This window comes from Arvicola amphibius, chromosome 1, assembly GCF_903992535.2.
Source record: "Arvicola amphibius chromosome 1, mArvAmp1.2, whole genome shotgun sequence".
Taxonomy (NCBI): domain Eukaryota; kingdom Metazoa; phylum Chordata; class Mammalia; order Rodentia; family Cricetidae; genus Arvicola; species Arvicola amphibius.
The window spans coordinates 154,995,039-155,013,044 of NC_052047.1; the positions used below are offsets into that span (position 1 = coordinate 154,995,039).

An 18,006-nucleotide genomic window follows, 5' to 3' on the forward strand; every position below is an offset into this window, starting at 1 on the left:
TATTTTGATATTATTTGTTATATATTGATTTATAATTGGAGACTTATTTTTGAATATTTATTTTTATTTATATGGGTAGTTTGCCTGTGTGTATGTCTGTACACCACATATGTCCAGTGCTGGTCAAGACCAGAGAAAGTCATTGGACCCAATTAGAACTGAAGTTACAGATGACTATGATCTGGCATGCATGTGATGGGATTTGCCCTTAGGTTATTTGTAAGAGTGCTCAGTGATCTTAAACACTGACTCATCTCTCTAGTACCAACTTTGTTTTGGAGATTAAAAGAGTAAGGTAAAATGATTAATCTTTAGTCTTAAAAGGATTATAAATGAATAAACAAAAGACCTGACCTTCATTTCAAGGAACCAGCATACGTCCAAACTAGACCCTTTGAATGTGGGTGACAGTTGTGTGGCTGGGCAGACTGAGGGGCCACTGGCAGTGGCACCATGATTTATCCCTACTGTTTGTACTGGCTTTTTGGAACCTATTCTCTTTGGATGGATACCTTGCTCAACCTAGACATAGTAAGGAGGGCCTTGGGCCTTTCCCAAAGTAATGTGCCTTACCCTCTCTGAGGAGTGGATGGGGTGGTTGGATCAGGGGGTAAATGGAGGTATAGGAGGAGAGGAAGGAGTGGGAATTGGGATTGGCATGTAAAATAAAATAAAGATGGTATGTTTTCTTTTTATAAATAAATAAGAGATAAAGCCCCAGGAAGGAATAATGTAGAATAAACATAATAATTTGGGAGACCTAGGGGGGTGGCCTGGCCCTACAGACAGTACAGGGCACCAGAATATTAAGTAATACATCCCCAGCATTCTGGGTGGAAAACGGGTATATATATACTCCATGGAGCAGACAACCCTGTGTTTTTAACATTCCTGTTTTCCCCAGTGCTTATCTGAGAGCACAAGGACCTCATGCCCTCTATGAAGAAGAAAAGGAGACTGAGTCATAAAGATCAGGGCCTTCAACCCTTGAGGTGCCATGCCAAATGCCAGCTGTACATGTGTTGTCTCCACTGAGGTGCTCGCCACCGCAGAGAACTATGATGTGTTCTTTATAATGTGTCAAACTGTAAGGCAAATTGCTTTGTAAAGTCAAATACATTAAATATCCCTATTTTCCTAGTTAACTCAGAAAAAATATACAACCATGCTTGTATGTTCACAAGTTACACATAAACCAATACCACATTATATGTTGTAGCATCTAATATATTCAGAAGTGATTGTTCTGTCAAGTCTTGCATGCAGCTCTGGTGAGTTGCTGAAACGGGAAGGAGATGAACAACAATAAGAAGCTCTTGTTGTTAGAGGACAGATACATCTCTACAAACTTGATATTCTAAAAAAGAGATTTTAGAGTATTGTATTTACATTAGAAAAGATTCAAACAAAAGCTTCAAACATAGACTTTTCTCTTAAACAATTCATGAACTTAAATATAGCTCACGATCTATGAACTTTCAGCTTTTGATGATGTATGTGTTTCAATCAAGTCACGGCAACCCTAAGCAAAGGAAAGAATGTACTCAAGCTGAAATACACATATAAAAGAAAATATTAAGCAAAAAAAGAAAAAATTAAAAGGAATACATAAAACAGTCATATTGGGTACTGGGGTTCACATAAAGAAACACTGAGCTGAGAGTGTAGAAAGGAAATTTGGGGAATGAGATTTCCAGACCTCTCATCTGCACCTCATGCCCTACACATTGCTACAAGCGTTTTTTCAAATCACACGAAGGACAAAAGTTCCATTCTAAAACCTGGTGATGATGATCATGACGGTGATGATGATGATGGTGACATAGCTACCAATCATGCCCCTCTGCTAGACATCAGTGTTTTGCTCACTTAAAAAATACATTTCTCATTTAATTTAGATAGTAATACCTCAACATTGAGCACATTATCATCTTTATTTTGTAGTTGTAGAAAATCTGGCTTGGGAGAGTTGGGCTAGGACCAGTGGTTCTTGAGTTGCAAGTTAAGGCTCGAATGTAATTCTCTCCCAAACCAAAGTTCTCTTCCTTGTGCTGCCACATACTCTACCCTTATTGCTATAATTATCTCTATCTTAGTAGAAGCCCTCGCTGATTCCAGTCATCTCAATAGATGTTTTGCATGTGTCTCTCACTGAGTTTGCTGGGGGAAAACCCTACAATTGAGGTGATCAAGCAAAGACAATACTCATTATGAATTGCAACTTGATTTAAATTTAGTTTAAACCATTGAACTTGATAATCATTTTGTCTGGGATCAAAGTTTGGCTTGCACATTAATTTATTTTTCAACAATATTATAATATTCAGTCACTGCTGATATGTCATCTAAGAAAAAGTACCTGATATTTAATTTTTTTGAGAAATCAAAGAAAATATATGCAAACATGTCCACAGGGTAGTTCATGGCACATTCACACATGGAGTATGCCAAAGCTTGAGGATGGGAAAAGATAATATAATTGATATATTACTTTCACAAACATCACATTGGACAGTCCATTAGATTTTCAATGTGGTGCTGGAAAAATGACCCCTTGCAGAGGACTTGAGTTCTGTCACCAGCGCCCACATCAAGTGGTTCATAACCACCTATAACTCCAGCTCCAGAGGAACTGAAGATTCTGAATTCCACGAGCACTTGCATTCACATGCACTTCCCCACACATAGACATACAAATACACATATAAAAATAAGTATTGAATGCAATTAAATTTCAAAATATTAGTTCACAAATATGTAAGACTTAAATATCGGGGCGGTAAACTTTGACAATGCTTTATTAAACTGTTTAAATTCCTCTAGATGCTGATATAAAGTATTCAATCATTGATGGATATGATGAAGCACACCTTTAATCACAGAACACAGGAGGCAGAAGGATGCTGATTTCTAGGAGACTGGGGTCAGCTGGATCTTCATGAGTTCCAGGCCACCCACAAGTCCATAGTGAGACCTTGTCCATTTCTAATATTGTGATTTCTAGTGTTACTATGTTTATGACATATGTGTGTAGGTGCATGCATGCTGTGGCACTTATGCAATTGACAGAGGATATTTTTCATGTGTTGCTACCCTCTCCCTTTCACTGTGGAATCTGAGGATTGTACTCAAGTTGTCAGTCTTGAGAGATGTCTGTTTACCCAGTGCACCATCTCACTGGCCCTAGACATTAAGAATCCATGTGTTTTTTAATAATGAAATAATTCCTGGCAGTAGTACAAAGATATTTTAATATCTTGACAACCTCTCTACATTATCTTCACTACAGGGCATCCCCTGATTCCCAAAAACACTGATGAAGAACAGGACAGAGGCAACAGAGTTCATTCTCCTAGGGCTAACCAATGCCCCAGAACTGCAGATCCCATTGTTTATCATAATCAGCCTTATCTATTTCATCAATGTGGTTGGAAACTTAGGAATGATTGTGCTGATTCTCTGGGACTCTCGACTCCACACTCCCATGTACTGCTTCCTTGCCAACCTCTCCCTGGTAGACATCTTTTACTCCTCAGCTGTCACTCCAACTGTTGTTGCTGGACTTCTTAAAGGAAAGAAAAATGTTTCTTACAATGCTTGTGTTGCTCAGATGTTCATATTTGCAGCCTTTGTCACCACAGAAGATTTCCTTTTGGCTGCAATGGCCTTTGATCGCTATGCCGCAGTGTGCAAACCCCTCCACTACACCACCACAATGACTCCAACTGTGTGTATATGTCTGACCATGGTGTGCTATGTTGGTGGTTTCCTGAATTCCTCCATCCACACTGGGGACACATTCAGGCTCTCCTTCTGTGGGTCCAATGTGGTTCATCACTTTTTCTGTGATGTTCCAGCAGTCATGGTTCTCTCCTGCTCTGATAGACGTGTCAGCGAGATGGTGCTTGTATATGGGGCAAGTTTTGTTATCTGTTCTGCACTCTTCCTGATCTTAGTATCCTACACATTCATCTTCATCACCATCTTCAAGATGCGCTCAGCTGCAGGATACCAAAAAGCTATGTCCACCTGTGTTTCTCACTTCACAGCCGTCTCCATTTTCTATGGGACACTTATTTTCATGTACTTACAGCCCAGCTCCAGCCACTCCATGGACACCGACAAAACTGTGTCTGTGTTCTACACCATGGTCATTCCCATGCTGAATCCTCTAGTCTATAGCCTGAGGAACAAAGAGGTGAAAAATGCATTCAAGAAAGTTGTAGAGAAGACAAAATATTCCCTAGGCTTTTGAGCTTACAGCTTCAGGGCTCTCAGGTCTTCTCCAGATACCTAGTGACATATCCAGTCTACCCTGATGTTAAGTAGAATACCCTTCTCCTTTCAAATATGTTCATAACTTAGAAAAGGGAAGCATTGATGTAAATGCAATACCTGCTTTAGAACGGCTAAAGGGAATTTTAATATATGTGGGCTATATTTTTCTAAACACTCATAGATCATAGTGTTCATTTATCATTTCTATATGCCACTGCTAACATACTTATAAAACAAGAGGCAAAGAAAAGCCCATGAGAAGAAGTGTCTGTTTGTGACCCACATGGGCACAAACATATAGGTGTGGAAATATAACTATAGTAGAATGGCATCCTACAAGTGTTCTCTTTCACGTGTGTGTTCATCCATGCTCTGCATGCATATACATTTAATGTTCATGTGTGTATGAGTGCATGTGTGTTCAATTTTGTATGTGCTTGTGTGTGTGTGTTTGTGTGTGTGTGTGTGTGTGTGTGTAGAAGCTTACAGTTGACACTGGGAGTCTTCATCAATGGCTGACTGTCTACCTTATTGATTAAGAATCTTTTAATTAAACCAAGATCTCTTCTACCAACTAGTCTAGATAGCTAGTTTCCTCTGGTAATTCCCTGTTTCCGCCTTACAAGTGTTGCGATTATAGATGGCCCTCACTCCCTGGTAGCATTTATGTGGGTTCTGAGAATCTAAACTGTGGTCTTCGTTTTAGCATGACATTTGTTTTATCAGTTAGGTCATTTCCCTGTGCACTGTTTGTTTCCAAAAACAATTTAAATAAGTTATTGTGAGAAGAGAATACCATTTTATGGTTGTTTCTGTTTAATTGAGGTATCACTCCAAGTGCTACTAGTGATGTAGAAATATACTCCCATTCTTGGTATATTTTATTGAGAGATAAGGTATCTTAAATGAACGAATATTCCTGTGTGTCTAGGACATTTTATAGAGGCTTAATTTTGCATTATACATTTCAAAGGGAAAATATGGAGAATATAATGAAAATGTACTGAAAATAAAGGCATTGTTAATTTATTGTCCATGATTATCCACATTTTCACTGCTTTGAAAGTGCCCTGGCACATTCATGTTTCCCAGGATTTCCCTCTGCAAAGTCTTCTGAGTGCTAGTGATGCTCATTTATCCTAACATAGTTGTACCATCTCTTGTCACTCATACAATCTGTCCCCTCACTCCACTCACACTGATCTCCTTAATGTTCTTCTCAACTACAAGAATGGCTCCACCTCAGGATGCTTGAACTTGTTGCTTCCTTGGATGGAAGTTTCCTTGACTACATTCAGGTCTCTCTGTAAAGAGACTGAGAATCTGACTCCTTTATAAGACAGTCACTTTTTTCCCATGTACACTGTCCTTCCACTCTGCCTTGTTTTGCTGTGCTCATCAGTACCTCAGCTGCAATCTAAATCTAAACAAGAGGATCAGCTTGATCTGTTTTAATTACACACTATTTCATGGTACCCGAATAGAATTTTGATCTACTATAGATACTCCATACATATTTGCTAAATGAATTAATAAATTAAAGCACTTGAGTCCAACTGTATCATAAACTGTTCAGACCACTGATGAAGCGTGATAACCATGTATAAAACCTAATAAACAGATTTTATTATATGTAGACATGTAGCGGCACAGACTATTTTCAGAGTGTTTTAGACATTTTCATCTTTATTCTCACACTACAATTGCAGGCTCCATTTGTGGGCTACTTGAATTATTTTCTAAAACTCCCATTTCAAGTGAATCATCTCTTTTTTTGACTATTAAGAGGGGAATCTTAGATGATTTCTGTGTGGCACTTGTAGACTAAAAAAAAAAAAAAAAAAAAAACCAGCAATTGACCCTTCAGCATTGTTGAGCTGTAGTCATATGTTCTTTATAGGGAAAGATTTTATGAATTGAACACATGCAAAGGTCTCTAGTTTAGTGTGCATATTTACATGTGTACGCACAAAGCTATACTTATTTTTGTATCTCACAATCCTGATGATGTTAAGCTAAAAAACAAACTTATATTAATATCTGGCTCTAACCCAGCAATGCACTGAATTCATCTGTTCCCATTTGTAACGTCCTCTTCTGGTTGCTTAGAAACGTGAGAGTTGTGATTGCCTGTTGATGGATTTATTCATTCATCTTCACTAAACAAAAATAAAGAAATTCCATAATTGTTCATTGGCTATTAATGAGAAAGGAAATATGGAATAAAAATGTCACATAGATAGGAACTAGAGGACTTTTGCTGTCAGTGGAACAATTCCCTTTTTGTATTCTTTCCTGCTAGCACACTAAGATGGAGATGTTCTCGAATCTTACATGTTTTAAGGATTTTTAGCTAATGTCTTTTAATCACCAAAAGTTAAGCTATAAGATCAAATTATCTTAAAATATATACATTTTCATTTTGTCAGTATCATATAATTGTTTCAATTTAGTTTTCCTGACTGTTGTTCTGGTACAACCTTCTGATACATTTCTGCAAAGCTAATGAAAACGAAGTATCTTCTTTGAGCTTGATATTACATGAGAGGTTTCTGTACTTTCCCTCCTGAGTATTGCACATATTATGAATTTCATGTTTAGCCCTAGCTATATTTATCATGAAAGAAAACTTTGACAAGTGCTTAGTCAGTTTAGCAAAACATTCATTTTTATTTTATCTTCATTATAATAATTTGTTTTATTCTGTGGTTAACTTTCATGTAGGGAAGTACCTTTTCATTCCTGGAATGTCATAGTAATAATAATAGTTTGTAACATTTTTAAACTATTCACACACACACACGAACACACACACATGCGTTCATGTGTGTGTGTGTTCAAGAGAGATATTGTCTGTAATTTTCTTTCTTTGATGTTTTGTCCAGCATTGGTTTCAGGAAATGTTGACTTCACAGAATAGGCTGTAAAGTATTTCCTAGTATTGTCAGTGATCATTAAAAAAAAAAACTTTAGGAAAATAGAAGTCAGGCTGTCTTTGTTTGCAGTCAGCAAACAGTGGAAATAGCTGAGCAAGGTTGTGCCTGTCTTTAATTCCAGCACTGAGAAGGCTAAGGGTGGTCTGGGCTATAGGGAGGCCCTGTCACAAATCACAAGGAAACAAACCAATCATAATCAGAACAGTGTGTGTTGCTAAACTGAAGGGTAAACAATGTACCAACAGCTTTTAATACAATGTAAATGCACATTAGAAAAGGTTCTATGACCAATAAGGCAAATATGCAAATGGACCTCAAGTGTAAAAATCTAAGTAAAAGGGATCAAAAGCAGTGATTACAATTCCCAAGGGACTGGTTAAAGCTGGTGTCACAAAGGTAAATTATATGGACACAAAGGGTTTGGTGTTTTGAAGGTCTACTATATGAGAGAATAGCAGAGTCTGCAAGAGCTTTTATAAAATTAATGAAGGATAATCATGGGAGTAGTAACATCTATATACCTTTGAGCAAATTGTGAAGGATGTATGCTAAATCATTTATTTATTGGTGTTTATAAATTATACATTAACTTGAGAATAAAGGAAATAAAAAGGGTGATAAAAATGTATGGTAGATTTAAACCATGTATCTTAGATTCAGCAAGAGTTTAATTGCTTTTTCCTTATAAAGGTGAAATAAGGACCTACAGGTACCCTCAAGGGGAGCATCTCCAGAGAGCTCAGTGTCTCCATAATGCCTGGCTAGCTCATGAGCACTACCCTTTGAAGTTAATCCTGGTGATCTACGTTACAGGAGCCAGATGGCAAGCTGACCACTTTGGTTAACATTCAGTCCTCTAAATGTTGATATTTCCTTCCACACACTGCTTTTCTTTTGAACTGGAGATTTCCCTGGAATCTTCAACAATGGTTGAGGAAAACATCCAAGATAAAACCTGTACTGAGCAACCTGGGAGAAATAACCAGTTAGCAAGCTCTTCTGTGCACCTTCCTCCACTTGCGCTCTACAGACACAAGTCTATGGATTATATGGGAGAAGCAATGTTATAGTCTTTCTTTTACAAGTAAAGAGGAAGTAAGAGAGCTCTCTCAGGACACAGGGAATGCATGCTAATCTCATGGCTGGGGCGTTTGAGTGGTTTTTTTTTTCTGTTTTTTACTGCTTTAGAAAGTTCAACACCTTTTGATTGTTCCCTGCCAGAGAGCCCCCCTGATGATACCATGCATAACTCCATGGAAGGACTTCTCATTGCAAGCACACTGTTCAGACCTGACTGTTAACTCTTGCTCAAGGAGCAAGGTAAGCTTCTATATTCACCATTCACTTTTAGTGAAAAGTCCAGTTCACACAAAAGTAGTATTAGCAGGACCACTGTGAGTCATTTGAGCCTAGAGTTCAAGAGCCTGAACCTTTGGGTAAAACAACTTTTTGTAAAGATTTAAGTACTTATATATGGATCACCACTCTTGAAACTAGTTGTAAAAAGCTAGAATATCACTAAATTTCACAAACAATGAATGGTAAATCAAAAGTGGTAATATGTTTTATTCTCATACAAGCACAATTATACACACAAGAAATCACATACATACTTATTCATTAGGCACTTGTGGTATTTTGTAGCACCTAGCATGTATATGTGGTTGTGTGTGTTAAGGTCTGCAGAAAGTCCTATTTGCTAGGCTTATCAAGTGAGCTTCTGAAAGGGTTAGAAGAAACCTAAGATGAAGTAGTAGTTGGTAGTAGATAGATTCTTGACTAGAGCTTAAAAATTCCAACAAACCATTTTAAATATATTATGTTTATATTAGAAAAGATTCCATCAAAAATATCAAAAATAAATTTTTCACTAAAAAAAGTCATGATTCTAAATATAATGCACAAACCATGAACTGTCAACTTTTGGAAAAGTTTGTGCTTTAATCAAATTATGGCATCCTCAGCAAAAGAAGGAAAATTTCCTAAAGCTGAAATAGAGATATGTAAAAAATATTAAACAAAAGAGTGGCTCATATGGATTCCATAAAACAATGAATCCAACAAGCAGAGCATGAGTGATTGGGGTCACCTAAGACCCACTGATTGATTATAAAAAAAGGAAGTTTGGGAATGAGATTTCCATTCATCCACACTTGATACCCTATATGTTTCCAGAAACTTTTCTCAGATCTCAAGAAGAGCAGAGTTCCATTCTAATACCTGGTGATGATGATGATGGTGACGACGATGATGATGGTGACGACAATGACCATGACAGTGATGACTGCATAGCTAGGAATCATGCAGCTCTGCTAGATGTTAGTGTCTTGTTCATTAAAAAAATAAACTTTCTCATTCGATTTAGAAAACAATACCTCAACACTGAGCACATTACCACCATCATTTTGTAGATACAGAAGTTCTGGTTTAGGAGACAGGGTCAGCCAGTGGTTCTTTGGCTGCAAAAGTAAGTCTGGCATGCAATTCTCCCCAGAGCCAAAGTTTTCTACCTGATGCTACCTGGACCTTTTTTTCCTTTATTATAATTATCAATGTGCTTCTAGAAGCCCCTTCTTCCCTGATCATCTTACTAGATCTGTAATGTGTATATCTCTCTATTAGTTAGTTTACTGGAAAAAACTTTAAGATTGAAGTGATCCAGGAAAGACAATGGCTAGCTATGAACTGCAACTTGACTTAATCTTAAGTTACACCACTGAACTTGATAACCGCTTTTTCTCTGGGACCAACACTTGGTCTGTAAATGAGTTTTGTCAATGTATTTAATACTTGGCATTTGGTGTTCTGAAATTTAAGAGAAGTAGCCACTGTTCAAATTTGGTAAGAAATATGGGAGTAAATGTGTAGAAGTGTCCAGAGAACTGTCCTTAACACAGTTCACACAGAAGTTTGTAAATGTGTAGGGATGGGAAATGGTGATCTTGATGATCTACAATCTTCAGAAATGTTATGTTGGGTAATCATTGACTTTCCAAAGTATCAGCCCAGAAATATGTAAGACCTCAAACTGAAGTGATGGCCTCTAAAAATATTTCATTCAATTGATCTAAGTCCTTTTGGCAGAAATTTATCATTTACCTTATGCTTTAATTGTACAGAATCTTCCATTTTTTTTTGTTGGGATTGTGTGTATGTGTGTGAGTGTGAGTGTGTGTCTGTCTGTGTATAAGGTGTGTGAGTATGTGTTTCTCAGTCACTGTGTGGAGGCCAGTGGACATCTTTTGAGGCTTGGTTCTTTGTTTTCACATTGTAAGACCTGAGTATTGAATTTAGACTATCAGACTTCATGGCAAGCACTTTAACTCCATGACTCATCTCATTGGCCCTAGTTATAAAAAAAGTTTGAAACACATATTCTTGTTATAATGAAATAAACCATGACTTTTGTATGAAGATACATCAGTTGCTTAGTAATATCCTTTATACTTAATAAACTCTCCTTATTTCTCTTTGCTACAGGGCGTCTCCTGATTCCCAAATAACACTGATGGAGAACAAGACAGAGGTTACAGAGTTCATCCTTCTAGGACTAACCAATGCACCAGAATTGCAGGCTCCTCTCTTTATCGTGTTCACTCTCATCTACTTCATTAACATGGTTGGAAACTTAGGGATGATTGTGTTGATTCTCTGGGACTCTCGACTCCACACTCCCATGTATATTTTTCTTGGTAACTTGTCTCTGGTGGACATCTTTTACTCCTCAGCAGTCACTCCAACAGTTGTTGCTGGACTTTTTGTAGGAAACCAAGTCATTTCCTACAGTACTTGTGCTGCTCAGATGTTCTTATTTGTAGTCTTTGCTACAGCAGAGAATTTTCTCTTGGCTGCAATGGCCTTTGATCGCTATGCCGCAGTGTGCAAACCCCTGCACTACACCACCACAATGACTCCAACTGTGTGTGCATGTCTGACTGTAGCCTGCTACGCTGGTGGTTTCCTGAATTCCTCCATCCACACTGGGGACACGTTTAGGCTCTACTTCTGTAAGTCCAATGTGGTCCATCACTTTTTCTGTGATGTTCCAGCAGTCATGGTTCTCTCTTGCTCTGATAGAAAGATCAGTGAGATGGTTCTTCTTTATGGGGCAAGTTTTGTTATCTGTTCTGCACTTGTTGTTATTTTGATATCCTACACATTCATCTTTATCACCATCTTCAAGATGCGCTCAGCTGCAGGATACCAAAAAGCTATGTCCACCTGTGTTTCTCATTTTATTGCTGTCTCCATTTTCTATGGGACACTTATTTTCATGTACTTACAGCCCAGCTCCAGCCACTCCATGGACACTGACAAGATTGTGTCTGTGTTCTACACCATGGTCATCCCCATGCTAAACCCTGTAGTCTACAGCCTGAGGAACAAAGAGGTGAAAAATGCATTCAAGAAAGTTGTAGAGAAGACAAAATATTCTCTAGGCTTTTGAGCTTAGTGTTTAGTGGTGTGCTGTAATGCAGCTTAAGGGCTCTCAGGTCTTCTCCAGATACCTAGTGACATATCCAGTCTACCCTGATGTTAAGTAGAATACCCTTCTCCTTTCAAATATGTTCATAACTTAGAAAAGGGAAGCAATGATGTAAATGTAATACCTGCTTTAGAATGGCTAAAGGGAATTTTAATATATGTGGGCTATATTTTTCTAAACACTCATAGATCATAGTGCTTATTTATCATTTCTATATGCTACTGCTAACATACCTGTAAAACAAGAGGCAAAGAAAAGCCCATGAGAAGAAGCGTCTGTTTGTGACCCACATGGGCACACATTACAAGAACAGAAAAGTATTGAGACATAAATGGAACACTCCTTTTTGGGTGTTTTTGTTTGGGTATATTTTTGCATCTCTATGTTGTGTGTATGTTTTTATGTATGCATGTTTGCATATCTGTGGGCATATTGTGGATGATAGTACACATGTGGAGACTAGAGGATGGGCTTATTTCTCAATGGTTCTCCACATAATTCATTGTGACAGGCAAATGAACACAGACCTGGCAGAATAGTCAGTCTAGCTAGTTACCTTTTTCTGGAATCCTACTTCTATCTTCTGAGTGCTGGTATTGCAGATATTCCCCTATGGTCTCAGTGCTGGTATTACAATGTGCTTCTATGGTCTCAGTGCTATTATTACAAATGTGCCCCTATGGTCTCAGTGTTGGTATTACAGATGTGCCCTTATGGTCTCAGTGCTGGTATTACAAATGGACCTCTATGCTTCCCTAGCATTTATGTGAATTCTGACTCTTGTTCTCATGTTTGCATGGCAAGTGCTTTATCCTCTGACACATCTGTCCAATGAAAATAAGTTAAGATAGTTCATTAGGGTATTGAAATATCACTTACAATTGTTGTTTCTTAGTTGAATAACTACACTAATACCTCCAAGTGATGCCGGTTTAAATACATGTGTCCATATTTTTGGTGTATTTTGTTGAGCAATAGAAATCTAAAGTATATTTCCATCCTCCCTCCCTTCTAGATCCCCCCACCTCCCTTCTCTCCCAGATATACTGTTCCTCGCTTTCCCTTCAGAAAAGAGCAGTCCTTCCAGTGATATCAACCATACATGACATAACAAGATGCAATAAGACTAGACTTAAACCCTTGTATCAAGGCTAAACAAGGCAGCCGAGTAGGAGTAAAGGGGTCTCATAAGCAGGCAAAAGCATTGCTAACTGAGGAGGAAGGCAGCCTCCAGTCAGCACCAGGGCATGCTGGCTCTCCATGAAATTCCATGAATGCAGCAGGAACTAGACTTTTTCTATCTGAAGGGAAAATAAGGAAAGACAGATACTTTCTGATGGTGACTTTCACTTTTACTTCATCTTGAAAACAATTCTCTTTGAAAATCTCTTGCTCCTCTACATAGCTCTCTACAGCAGCCTCCTTCTTCACTGCTGCTCCTCACACAGTCAAACTCTGGACAATTAGATGCTACATTTTCAGACCCAGTCTCATAACACATAAATCACGTAGTTTTTCTCCGGCCAGGGAGGTCATTTTGAGTAATGCTAGGCCAAGCACATAGCCTAAAAGTAAACAGTTTGTTGAACCGTGAGCCTGTAACAAACTGAGGCTGGGACTAGGGCAAAAAAAGTTAATTGCTGAAAAAGTTATTTCTACTAAAGTTGCCTCAAGCTCAGACTTTGAGTCAGCAACGAACACCTGGGAAAGTGACCTCGTGTATTTGTCTCTAGTGGCATCCAAATATTCATCTCAGGGCCAACCAGATTGGTTTGAATGTGTTCTGAAGTCTAAAATTAGCTATCTTTGTGAATGAGAACACTATTGTTTTTTCTATATAAGTTTGAGTAATGAAAAATATTCTAGTATCATTTATATTCACCAAAATTATACAGATTAAGCATAAATCATCTTCCTGACCCTTTACAACTATATGTGTACCCAATTGATGGATTATATGCATGAGATAAACACACAAGCGGTGGGAACATACCCATAGCTCTTCTTAGTGAAGAACTGCAGTTCTTACAGAAGAAATGAAGTGACACATGAGAGAAATTATATACAGGAGCAACTGGTCATTACAGTCAGTAATTACACAGCTCTTCCAGGTGGGGCGCCCTATCAGAGAGTCATTCATCTGGTGAGTCAACCTTCTGGATACTAGTTGTCACCTCCTGTATAACCCCCCCAAGCCTTATGTACAAGAAAATCAGAGACACCCCCAATTCCACTGTTAGGAGTCTTCACAAAGACACCGAGCCAAACTCTTATCATTCATAATGCTGGTGACCCAAGGCTAGCCCCAAAAGGTACAGCTGCGGGTCACCTGTGGCCTCGGAGACAGACAGATAGAAAGGCCATGCAGAGAGAGTTTGGGTATAGAGATTATTTAGTGTGTTATGGAGAGAAAGGGGAAGGAGGAAAGGGGAGAAGGGGGAAGAAGAGAGAGAGGCAGAAGTTGCCTCTCCAGAAGAAGGGCAGATAGACACAGAGAGACAGGGTGGGAGAGCTGCTTGCCTTGGCAGAAGGGGGAGGTTGGCAGTGGTCAGGGTTTGTCTTTTAAAGGGACAGGGTGCCCAAATGACAGACCAGGCCAACAGATTACACAAACAACCACAGTATGAACTGAGAGGGCCTAGAGCAAACCAACGTAGGCTCTGTGACTGCCACTTCAACCTTTGTGAGCCCCTATGAACCTTGCTCAGCTGATTCTGTAGGTTGTGTTCTTCAAGTATCCTTTACCCTTATGGCCCCTGTAATCCTTCCTCTCCCTCTTACATGGGGTTCTAAGACCTCTGCCTAGTGTTTAGCTATGAGCATCTGCATCTGTTACAATCAAGTTGCGGCAGGAAGCCTCTTTTATGACAACAGGGGTAGACACTAAGTTATGAGTACAGCAGAATATCATTAGAAATGATTACATTGACTTTTCTTGTGCTATTGTGGTTTTGTCAGTCATGTTTAACTCTTGATCTCTGTGGTGATTTGAAAGAAAATGACCCCTATAAACTCATAAGGAGCAGCATTATTAGGAGGTGTGTCCTATTTATAGTAGGTGTGACTTTGTTGGAGGAAGTACATCTCAAGAAGGTAGTATTTCAGGTCTTAAATGCTTAGCCGTGTCTATTGTGACATGCACTTCCTGCTGCCTGCTTATTTAGATGTAGAACCCTCAGCTCCTACTCCAGCACCATGTCTGTCTGCATACCACCATGTTTCCAACCATGACAATAATGGACTAAAACTCTGAAACTGTAAGTCAGCCCCAGTTAAATGTTTCCTTTATAAGAGTTGCTAGAGCCACAGTGTCTCTTCACAGCAATAGGAACCCCAAGATAATCTCTGAACCATCCCACTACTGAATCTAGGCCCTGCAGGCTGTATTGGGCATGAACTTTGTCTTAAGGCTTGGGCTTCTTAACAATACCCACCAGCTCTGAGTCACCATTGCTCCAGCATATTTTGCAGGTAGAACAGGTTGTGGGTAGGAGGTATGTGTGACTGGGCTAGTATCCAAGTCTAAGCACTGGGAGCCTAGTCTGATTATAAAAGATGGCCACTTCAGTTTCCATATCCTCTGTTATGAGGAAATCTTGTTAAGGTCACCCCCATAGGTTCCATGAAGTTTGTACAACATTAGGTTTTCACATCACCCCTTAAATGGCCACCTATTCCAGTGCTCTCTCCTTCTACCACTTCCCTACCCACTTGATAGCTCCTGTTCCCACCTCCACCAGTCCCCAGTCCACCTGCAAAATCTATTCTAGTTCCCCTTCCAAGGTTAAAAAAAGTATCTTAAATGAATTAATTCTTTTCTCTTTGTGAAACTAATTTATAGACATTTATTTGTTATAGCATACATTTCAAAAGGAAAAATTAGGCAGTGCATAATGAAAGTAGACTGAAAACAAAGGCATTGCTAATTTATTGTACATGACTATTCACACTTTCACTGCTTTGAAAGTGCCCTGGCACATTCATGTTTCCCAGGATTTCCCTCTGCAAAGTCTTCTGAGTGCTAGTGATGCTCATTTATCCTAACATAGTTGTACCATCTCTTGTCACTCATACAATCTGTCCCCTCACTCCACTCACACTGATCTCCTTAATGTTCTTCTCAACTACAAGAATGGCTCCACCTCAGGATGCTTAAACTTGTTGCTTCCTTGGATGGGAGTTTCCTTGACTACATTCAGGTCTCTGTAAAGAGATCCAGAGCCTTCCATGACTCCTTCATAAGACAGTCACTTTCCTTCCCATTTACACTGCCCCTCCACTCTGCCTTGTCTTCAAAGTGCTCATCAGCACCTGAGCTGCAATCTAATTCCAAGTGAGTGCATTAGCTTGATCTGTTTTAATTACATGAGCCTGCTTGTTACCCTTGCCTGGCACTGCTAATGTGGCCAAGACGCTAAAACTAGATAGGTCATGGATCTAGGAGGAAAGCATTATTTTTCTGCTAAAGGAGCATAGTAATAAAATGATTCCTAATGATGTGTATATGTACCTTGCTCAGTCCTCATCAGAACAGCTTCTTCTTGTTGTAAATGGGAATTTACAGACATGCACAATGGGACAGTGCACAGAGTATGAGAGATTTGAAGTGCTTAACCCTAAATAGGACATCATCAAAACCCTGCCCTCAAGGCTTAGGGATCTAAGTAGTAGAGGGGCCAGAAAGACTGTAAGAGCTGAATGTGATGGGTGACTTTCAGACACAACAGGACTGAATCAATATGTATAAACCAACAGAGACTGGTGGCATGCACAAGGAATTCACATGTTAAAGTGAGATGAGGTCTCAGCACTGAGAGGGGACATGGACATGGGCTCCCATCCCTAACAAATAAGCCACTCATAAAGAAAACATCTGTTTTCATCAATAGAATCTCACTGGATATATTAATCACTTATCAGGGCATTCCCCATACCCAATAGTAGCTGCCTAGCACAAAACAAACTCAATGTTTTTTTGTAGACTATTTGTCTCATTTTGCTTTATTTTGGGAATGTTTTTCTTATTGTTCTTTTGATTGTGTATTTTTATTTCTGTTATTATGTTCTGTTGTTTAGTTTGTTTGTTCTGAGAAAGAGGAAGAGCATAAATTTTGTTAGGTATGAAGAATCCAGAAAGAATAGAAGTAGGGGAAAATATGATCAAAATACCTGGAAATTTTTTCAATGAAAAGCAGCAAAAATAAAAATACAATGCATTTTATTTATTTATCTATTTTCTTTTTTTTCTCATTTTTTTTTCTTTTTTTTTTTTTTCAAGTTTTTTTTTTATTTTTTATATTTAAAAATTTCCATCTCCTTCCCTCCTCCTCCCCCCTCCCTCCCCTCCTCCTCCCCCTTCCCTCCCCTCCTTTTCCCCCTTCCCTCCCCTCCCCTCCACGCATACCTCCCATCCCTCCCTCTCAAGGCCAAGGAGCCATCAGGGTTCCCCACTCTATGCTAAGACCAAGGTCCTCCCAACTCCCCCCAGGTCCAGGAAGGTGATCGACCAAGCTGAGAAGGCTCCCACAGAGCCCGTCCATGCAGAAGAATCAGAGCCCAGAGCCATTGTCCTTTGCTTCTCAGTCAGCCCCCGCTGTTGGCCACATTCAGAGAGACGGGTTTGGTCGCATGATCCATCAGTCCCATTCCAACTGGAGTTGGTAATCTCCCATTAGTTCTGTCCCACCGTCTCCATGAGTGAACGCACCCCTCTCGTTCCTGACTTTCTCCCTCATGTTCTCGCTCCTTCTGCTCCTCATCAGGACCTTGGGAGCTCAGTCCAGTGCTCCAATGTGGGGCTCAGTCATTTTCTTCATCTGTCGCCAGATGGAGGTTCCCTCACGGTCCTGACTTTCTTTCTCATGTTCTCTCTACTTCTGTTCCTCATCAGGACCTTGGGAGCTCAGTCTGGTGCTCCAATGTGGGGCTCTGTCATTTTCTTCATCTATCGTCAGGTGGAGGTTCTATGGTGATATGCAAGATATTCATGAGTATGGCAATAGGATCTGGACATTTCTGGCACCCTCTCCTCAGCTGCCCAAGGACCTAGCTGGGGGCATCTTCCTGGACACCTGGGAACCCCTCTAGAGTCAAGTCTCTGCCAACCCTAGAATGGCTCCCTTAACTAAGATATATAATTCCTTGTTCCCATATCCACCCTTCCTATATCCCAACCATCCTATTCCCCCAAGCTCTTCCCATCCTCCACTTCACACTTTTCTCTCCCCATCCCCCCCTCCTCCCACCCCACCCCACCCCCATGTTCCCATTTTTTGTCCAGCAATCTTGTCTACTTCCAGTATCCTG

At 39.5% G+C, this 18,006-nt stretch overlaps 2 protein-coding genes across 2 annotated transcripts; both read left to right on the plus strand.

The window, feature by feature from the left end:
* The first annotated feature begins 3,316 nt into the window (after positions 1–3,316).
* LOC119823429 (olfactory receptor 5B3-like) lies at positions 3,317–4,255 on the plus strand. Its single transcript, XM_038343443.1, has one exon. The coding sequence runs from the start codon at positions 3,317–3,319 to the stop codon at positions 4,253–4,255; it is 939 nt and encodes a 312-aa protein (XP_038199371.1).
* A 6,464-nt stretch (positions 4,256–10,719) lies between these two features.
* LOC119823088 (olfactory receptor 5B3-like) lies at positions 10,720–11,661 on the plus strand. Its single transcript, XM_038342879.1, has one exon. The coding sequence runs from the start codon at positions 10,723–10,725 to the stop codon at positions 11,659–11,661; it is 939 nt and encodes a 312-aa protein (XP_038198807.1). The 5' UTR covers positions 10,720–10,722.
* Positions 11,662–18,006: the final 6,345 nt, after the last annotated feature.